The sequence below is a fragment of the Podarcis raffonei genome, chromosome 13 (assembly GCF_027172205.1).
Source record: "Podarcis raffonei isolate rPodRaf1 chromosome 13, rPodRaf1.pri, whole genome shotgun sequence".
Taxonomy (NCBI): domain Eukaryota; kingdom Metazoa; phylum Chordata; class Lepidosauria; order Squamata; family Lacertidae; genus Podarcis; species Podarcis raffonei.
Window position 1 is genome coordinate 19,513,504 of NC_070614.1, and position 8,988 is coordinate 19,522,491.

Genomic DNA, 8,988 nt, shown 5'->3' on the forward strand with positions numbered 1-8,988 from the left:
TTTCTGACTTTTGTCTTCTGGGTTTCTGGGGGTTTTTCTGTTGTTGTTCTGTCTCTCACTGCTACAATAAACCTACCATTAAAATTATGGACTGGTCATTTCTTCGTCAGAGGACAAACAGGCAAATTTAGCAGGGGATCAAATACTTTCCCCCCTCACTGTATGTGTTTGCCTTGTACATTTATGAACATTTTATTTATATATTTTAAACCTCATAATTCCTATAACAACACAAAAGATTGATCCTTCCTTCCCATGTCAAATAAAATACTAAATATTAAATTTCCTCTCTGACATGGTAGGATTTCTTTTTTCATGCTGATAGCCACAACTCTGAAGACTTTCCCACCCCAGAAATAAGTGTCTAGATAGGATTATCCCCGTTTTGTGAAGCTGGTTGGCTGCATTTCTCTCTGGAATGGATTCAGATTTCTAGCCTTTTATTCTCCTGGTGGTGACACCAGAACGATCAAAAGCAGTAATCCCTTTTAATCACGTTGTCTGCAGCCAACATTTCTTATTTTTTATTGGAGGAAACTGTGTTGTACTGCAATAAGCATATGACACAGTTCTGCTACTTTGAAATCTGAGCTGAATACTTTGAATTCTGCTCCACAGCTTAATTCCCTAAATGTTTTCAGGTTTGTAGAACACGGGGAGTATAAAGAGAATCTCTACGGGACAAGCCTGGAGGCAATTCAGTCGGTCATGTCCAGAAATAAAATTTGCCTTGTGGATGTCGTGCCTGAGGTAAACTGTCATGATTATTGTTTTGTTTTTTTTAAAAAGAAAAATCTTATCTTCCAGAATTGTGTTTCAGTTCCACCTTACCTATAGGAACATGGGTTTTACACCAGCTTTTTGTTCACTGCTTGGGTTTCGATGGATCAGTTTCAGTTATAGTCATTCCATTATATGAAAAAGATTTTCTGAGACCAAATACCCACTTGGTGGACTGTTTCCCTTATTGGCTAGCAAAATAAAGGTAAAGGGACCTCTGACCATTAGGTCCAGTCATGGCCGACTCTGGGGTTGCGGCTCTTATCTCGCTTTATTGGTCGAGGGAGCCGGCGTACAGCTTCCTGGTCATGTGGCCAGCATGACTAAGCTGCTTCTGGTGAACCAGAGCAGCGCACAGAAACGCCATTTATCTTCCCGCTGGAGCGGTACCTATTTATCTACTTGCACTTTGACGTGCTTTCAAACTGCTAGGTTGGCAGGAGCAGGGACCGAGCAACGGGAGCTCACCCCATCACGGGGATTTGAACCTCCGACCTTCTGATCGGCAAGCCCTAGGCTCAGTGGTTTAATTCACAGCGCCACCCGCGTCCCTGGCTAGCAAAATATGTTAGGCCAAATCGAGGCCTCTAGCTGTTGCCATAGAAGCTCCTTATTATTGGCTAGGGGCATGATCCTTTCTCATTTAAGAGAGTCTGTAACCCAGGGTGAGCCATTATGGTGCTATTCAGATGTTTTGGACTACAGCTTCCATCATCCTCGTCCATTGGCCACGCTGGCTGGGGCTGATGGGAGTTGTAGTCCCTAACATTGGGAGGGTCCCTTGTCGGCTAACCCTGCTGTAAGCTGCTCTCCTTGAGATGAGAGCAGACAAATTGATTTACTGCAGACAAGACAGAGCTGTTGGTGGAGGAGGGAAACAGTGGATTTGTCTGCCCGGATAAGATCATACTGTCTTTCCAGGACCAGATAGGCAGTGTGATGCTACACCTAAACCCCTAAAACTGCTGACGGAGCCAGTGGCTTCAAAAGAGTGTTTAACTGCACAGTGAAAAGGATAAGGTTTCCAGGGCCATTGCAAGCCCCCTCCTTAAGCATAAGGACATGGGTGGCGCTGTGGTCTAAACCACTGAGCCTCTTGGGCTTGCCGATCAGAAGGTCGCCGGTTTGAATCTGCGTGATGGGGTGAGCTCCCATTGCTCTGTCCCAGCTCCTGCCAACCTAGCAGTTCGAAAGCACACCAGTGCAAGTAGATAAATAGGTACAGGAAGGAAAACTGTGTTTCCATGCGCTCTGGTTTCCGTCACAGTGTCTTGTTGCACCAGAAGCGGTTTAGTCCTGCTGGCCACATGACCCGGAAAGCTGTCTCTGTGTGTGTGTGTTTGGGAGGGAAATACCAGCTCTAGTTTTGATTTCTTGCTTTAAGTTACTGTGCAGCATTTACAGATTGGTGAATGGGATTCTCCCTTTGTATTCCTGCCTGCCTAGGCTGTGACGCACTTGAGGACGGCGGAGTTCAAGCCGTATGTGGTGTTTGTGAAGCCTCTCATCTCAGAAAAGAAAAAGAACGCCCCAGCGTCTCTCCTGACCGATGAAATCTTCGTCCCGCTTGTAAGTATTTTGCTTGAAAAGCTAGTTCGCAGAAATGAGCCGCAACATCAAGGGGATTCCAGGTCCACCCCGCTGAAAATGATCGCAAAGCAGACTCTACGCCCACCTGCCCCAAGTGTGGTACTTTGCAATCTGTTACCAGCAGGGATCCCTTTTGCAAGACCATGTAAGAGATCACCTACACCAGGCATGCCCAACAGGTAGATCGTGATCTACCGGTAGATCACTAGACATCTGCGGTAGATCACTGGCTCCCCCCAAAGAAGCTGAACAACTGTGGCTCCCCTAAAAAAAGTTCAACATTTTACCTCTTCCTTGAAAAAACATAACAACTTTGACCCGAACCCCCAGAAAGGGGGTAGATCACTGCCAGATTTTAACTCTGTGAGTAGATCGCAGTCTCTTGGGAGCTGGCCACCCCTGAACTACACCATGAGTAGGCAAACTAAGGGCCGGATCCGGCCCAATCACCTTCTAAATCTGGCCCACAGATGGTCCGGCAATCAGTGTGTTTTTACATGAGTAGAACATGTCCTTTTATTTAAAATGCATCTCTGGGTTATTTGTGGGGCCTGCCTGGTGTTTTTACATGTGTCGAATGTGTGCTTTTATTTAAAATGAATCTCTGGTTTATTTGTGGGGCATAGGAATTTGTTCGTTTTTTTTTCCTTTTCAAAATATAGTCCGGCCCCCCACAAGGTCTGAGGGACAGTGGACCGGCCCCCTGCTGAAAAAGTTTGCTGACCCCTGAACTACATACTTCATTTCCATTTCAGTTGGGGGTTCAGGCCTGGCTTGGGCACTTGAGATGAATTTGCTTGCTCCGTGTGATGGCTTATGTCAGGAGAGGGAGCAGGGGAAGTGTGTCCCTGCTGATTTCCCTTTACATCTCAGCGCTTTTGACACCCTCAACAGGGGCATCCTTACGGGGAGGCTGTCTCAGTCAGGAGTAGTGGGGACTCTTTTTCAGCGATTATGCTGCTACATGGATGGCAATTTGCCGATGTTGTTTGGGCCCATGGATTTGCTAGCGTGCATTACAGCAGAAACTCAACATCAAAAAAACGAAGATCATGGCCACTGGTCCCATCACCTCCTGGCAAATAGAAGGGGAAGAAATGGAGGCAGTGAGCGATTTTACTTTCTTGGGCTCCATGATCACTGCAGATGGTGATAGCAGCCATGAAATTAAAAGACCCCTGCTTCTTGGGAGAAAAGCAATGACAAACCTAGACAGCATCTTAAAAAGTAGAGACATCACCTTGCCAACAAAGGTCTGTATAGTTAGAGCTATGGTTTTCCCAGTAGTGATGTATGGAAGTGAGAGCTGGACCATAAAGAAGGCTGATCGCTGAAGAATTGATGCTTTTGAATTATGGTGCTGGAGGAGACTCTTGAGAGTCCCATGGACTGCAAGAAGATCAAACCTCTCCATTCTGAAGGAAATCAGCGGAGTGCTCACTGGAAGGACAGATCCTGAAGCTGAGGCTCCAATACTTTGGCCACCTCATGAGAAGAGAAGACTCCCTGGAAAAGACCCTGATGTTAGGAAAGATGGAGGGCACAAGGAGAAGGGGATGACAGAGGACGAGATGGTTGGATAGTGTTCTTGAAGCTACGAGCATGAGTTTGACCAAACTGCGGGAGGCAGTGGAAGACAGAAGTGCCTGGCGTGCTTTGGTCCATGGGGTCACGAAGAGTCGGACACGACTAAGCGACTAAACAACAACAACAACAACAATTACAGCAGAGTTTGAATTTAGCGCCCATGCAGTTTAACATCTCCATGAAACCGCTGAATGTGGCCATCCTGAGTTTTGGAGCACAATATCATCAATATGTGATGCGGTGGATGAGGGTGGCGCTGAGCCTAGGGCTTGCCGATCAGAAGGTCTGTGGTTCAAATCCCCGTGACAGGATGAGCTCCCATTGCTCTGTCCCAGCTCCTTTCCCAAAAAAATCAGAGTCCTTTTTGTTGGCAATAATTCAGACGGAAATTCCCAAGTGTCAAAAAAGTTTATTTATGTATGCCACCACTGCGGCCCGTGTTTTGTAGCCCCAAAATGGAAAATGAGTGAGGTCACAACTAAAGAAGAATGGCAACTTAAACTGATGGAATATGCGCAGCTTGCAGGCTTAACATATAGAATAAGAGAACAAGAAGAACACGTTTAGAGAAGATTGGAAAACGTTTATTGAATACACGGGGGGAGGAATTGTGTACACTTGAAAACGTTGGCAGCATTCAGATAAATTCAACAGCGTAAGTAAGTTTTGATGGATGTAATAATGGAATACTGAATGGTTTAGTTTATTTAAAATATGCAGGGATTTATGATATGCAAAATGAACCATGGGAAGAGAAGAAGGGAAGTCATTGATATTTTGTTTAAATGAATATTATAAAATGTAAAACAGAAAATTTAATAAAAATTATATATATATATATAAAACATAAGACTGAGACACTGTTAGCGATTGGTTCCTCTGTCCAGATTAGTGGAACATATCCTCTTCTGGATGGGTTTACCCTCCACTTGAAGAAGCAGGCGCACAATTTAGCACAGTGGCTGCTTTGAGTTGGGGGTTGGGATTCTGGGCGGCAGGGGAGCTTGTGGCTTCTGGTCGTTTGGGGCACTGGGGGGGGGATGGCGGAGCTGGTGGGGGTTGCTACGTCGTCTCATGTTGTCCTTTTTGTTTTTGATTTGCAGGATGAGGAGCAGCAAGAAATGCTCAGCTCGGCTGCCTTCATCGAAGAGCAGTACGGCCACCTGATTGACACTGTCCTGGTGAAGGAAGATCTGCAGAGTGCCTGCAGCCAGCTGAAAACCATCCTGGAGAAACTGAACACAGACTCTTTCTGGGTGCCAGTCTCTTGGGTCAGGTTGTAGTCTGCTATGCTGTGCCAAAGAAAGAAAGAACGAACAAACGAAAGAGAACGAGATATACCTGTTTGATAATGCGCTGTAAATAATGTGGATGATCAAAAGGAGTAGGGGAAAATGGAACTCTGCTGGAGCAGCCAGTTTGCTTGGGATGAAAACAAAGAGAAACCTTCCTCTGTGTGGGAGCAGATTCTAATGCAATCGGAAAAAACACACGTTGCAATGGAATGGAAAAGCGCCGCAGGATACAATCCAGAGATTTTTGTTTTGTATGCCACTGGACAATAGTCATGTCAGATTCCAGGTGTCTGGACAGAAGCCTTTAGCTTTTGGGAAACTTGCAATTGTGTTTGTTTGTTTGTTTGTTTGCAGCATTTCTAGGTTGTGCTGTAACGAAGATCTTAGGGCTACTCATGACAAAAATAACAATAACAGGATGAACAAAGAAGTATAAATGCAGTGTAAAATAAAAAGGCTCCGTATGTGGTGGTTCCAGGCAAAGACTGCAAAAAATATTAGGAAGAATACACAAGCTCAGTTTTTCTGTTGATCACTGCAATCCTGGATGGATAAATTCAGTGAAAGAGTTAAGTTCATGTAACAAAATAAGGTACTTTTATTCGTTCATTTATTTACTTCTTAACCAGGCTAGAACTGGGAGAGCTCTTATTCAGATGGTAAAAGTTGGTGCTTTTTTGTGAAAGGCAATATCTCCCAGGGCAAATCAGCAAGGCTCTTAACTTCCTGCCTGAAAAACGAACCATGTTATGTAACCTAAATATAGCCCCAACTATAGCTAACTATATTTTGAGCAGTCAAAGACCATCGGGGATTGTTTCTGTCCCTCCTATTGTATTTGCAAGTTGCCCTAAATAATGGACTAAGAAGTGTGTTTGAAGCACGGGAAACTTTCCATCTTTCTAACCGGAAAAAACAACTATTTAGAAATAAAATCCCAAATAAACAAATGGCTAGGGAGGTATATATGCAGGGATGTCCCCAGAATATGGGTTTTCATGGCAGCTTTGTGGATTGTATGTGTTTGCTGGCATTGTTTGTTGGAAGAGGGAGTTGTGGGAGTCGTTTATAAGTGTGAGGAGTCAGGAGACTGCCAGTATGTTTCTTGCTTGTTTTAGTTTCTTCCCTGACCCCCACCCCCTGCACTCCAAAAAATCCATGCAGATTTTATATTCCAGTGTAATAATATTTCCATGTGCATTTATTTGTAATAATCCCATAGAGGAAGACTTTCCAGCAGATCTTCCTGGGGCTGTTAATGTGTGTCAACCAAAACCTTTATTGTGAACTTTCCATTCAAAACTCAAGTTCTCAGTATGCTTATGATTTAGACCGGTGGTCTTCAACGTTTTCAGACCCAAGGCCCACCAGATGCATTGGGGGGGGGGCGCGGCTATTTCTTTATTATTATTTTTAACTATTTTTTAAAATGGTGGTAGTGCTGCTGTCACGACCCACATTAGATCAATCTGTGACCTAGTACAGTCGTATCTTGGATCCCGAATGCCTTGAGAGTCGAATGTTTTGGCTCCCGAATGCCGCAAACCTGAAAGTGCATGTTCTGGTTTGAGAACGTTCTTTGGAACCCAAATGTCCGACGGGGCTTCTGTGGCTTCCGATTGGCTGCAGGAGCTTCCTGCAGCCAATCGGAAGCCGTGCCTTAGTTTCCAAATTTTGGAAGTTGAACGGACTTCTGGAACGGATTCTGTTCGACTTCCAAGGTACCACTGTAGTGGCTTCTGACCCACAAGTTGAAGGCCAATGATTTAGCCCATCCGTTTCAAAATTGCATTTGAAGGGTTGTTTTTTTTTTAAACTTACCAGTGGTTTGTTCTTCAACGAACCAGTTAACTGTAGCAGACATGCATCGTTGAAAGAGACTTTATCCACCATTGCTAGCCTTCAGCAGGGGATATCGTGGTGTGCTCTATGATACCCATCTCAGTTGATGTGAGCAGATGGTTTAAGGACACTGACTTGCATAAATAGAGTGTCAACCTTGGAACATAGCCCAAGGTCATGGGAAGGAAGCATGCGGGGGTTCCATGGCAGATGCTCAGGTGACCCTCAGCGGACAAAACAATGCTGAAAAGGGTTCCTTGAAGGTAGAGAGCTGGAAAAATCACACTGGTTTGATTCCTCCTGTATAAATAATTCGCTTTGTGATGTTAAAAGTGGGACAATCCATCATCTCAGCTTGAGTTGGCACACTTCGTAGATGTCATTATTTTTCTATGGCTCACTGTCTGGATGAGAGCTGTGGAGTTTTGTTTACTTGTGCTGTACTCTCGGATGTACTCCCCAATTGTTTGCCCCGAATTTCAATCCCTGTTTCTAGTCTGAAGAATGTTTGAAGTATATTCTTTTCCCCACCCCTTCTTCTTCCTTTGATTGGCGTTTGATGTAAATGCTCCTATTCCATCACTAGGTAGATATTGCTACGTAGCGGAAGTTGCCTTATCAACTTCCTCGTGCATCTCGGCTGCATTCAGCGAAAGCTATCATTTATTTTGTCCCCACGGCGGCTTATTCTGTGAGACCGGGCTGTGCATGTCCTGCGCAAGGAAGCAACTGCCAGAGAACACAAACTGCATGTGAGGAACCTCTTGCTGAGAAAGGGCTGCTCCTGTGTGTGCATGAGGCATTTTCAGCCTTGCGTGCTTAAATACAAATGATTACTACAGCTACCTGGTGACAGATGATCTAGTAATATTGGCAAACACTCCATGCTTTCAGTTCTTATCCATGGTGCAATGCGGTGGAAAGGAGAAAGATTTGGTACATTTTCTCTCAGAACTATCGGTAGAACGGGGAATAACACATTGCCTCAGTTCATTCCGACCTAAGGCAGCCTATGGACACCTAGGAACAATACTTTCCATTTGCGAACAGCTTTAATATGTGCCATTCAGCCATATGCATCTATTTTTTCTGTTCAGAAGTAAGTCTGCTGAGTTAGGTTTGGCTTACTCCCAGGTAAGTGTGCTTAGGATTGCGGCCGTGGGCAGTTTTGCTGGCTTCTGGCAAGGTTTGGATGTTTTCTTTTCATGTGTGCTACTTCTCTGAAATAAGCACAATCAGCCATATTGGCATTGAGCCATCCCTGCTTGCCTCACCTTAATGTCTTCGCCCGCCCCCAATCTGTACAGTGGGATGCAATCCCATCTCTACTCTTGTTTCATTATTTCAATAAGTTTTGTGATACTCAGTATTTGAATTAATCTTTGGCAAAGAAATACTTTCAAATGAGCACTGGTGCCCTGATGTTCTTAATTTAATAAATATATTTATCATGGGAGTGCATTATTCTGTATATTACAGGGGCTGGACTTGCCCATCTCCACAAGATCGGATGCAGTGAAGGGAAGAATTGTCAGCTCTGGCTGGTGTGTGGGGGAAAGTTCCTAAGGGAGAGCCGAGTACACGGTGCTTATCTGCTACTAAGGGACCCCTGACCATTAGGTCCAGTCGTAAACGACTCTAGGGTTGCGGAGCTCATCTCGCTTTATTGGCCGAGAGAGCCGGCATACAGCTTCCGGGTCATGTGGCCAGCATGACTAAGCCACTTCTGGAGAACCAGAGCAGCACACGGAAACACCATTTACCTTCCCGCAGGAGCGGTACCTATTTATCTACTTGCACTTGATGTGCTTTCGAACTGCTAAGTTGGCAGGAGCAGGGACCGAGCAATGGGAGCTCACCCCGTCGTGGGGATTTGAACCGCCGACCTTCTGAT

General features: G+C 45.0%; 1 protein-coding gene across 8 annotated transcripts in view; it reads left to right on the plus strand.

Moving 5' to 3' along the window:
• Positions 1–8,550, plus strand: part of MPP3 (MAGUK p55 scaffold protein 3) — an 80,827-nt gene extending 72,277 nt beyond the window's left edge. For 5 of the 8 annotated variants that reach the window (XM_053361153.1, XM_053361155.1, XM_053361152.1 and 2 more), the window contains 3 exons: positions 642–750; positions 2,227–2,349; positions 5,061–8,550. In XM_053361153.1, the coding sequence (XP_053217128.1) occupies positions 642–750; positions 2,227–2,349; positions 5,061–5,240 (412 nt within the window). In that variant the 3' untranslated portion in view covers positions 5,241–8,550. The remainder of the gene's footprint in view (positions 1–641; positions 751–2,226; positions 2,350–5,060) is intronic. The other 3 variants (XR_008327238.1, XR_008327239.1, XR_008327240.1) reach the window with 3 other exon arrangements.
• The last annotated feature ends 438 nt before the right edge of the window (positions 8,551–8,988 follow it).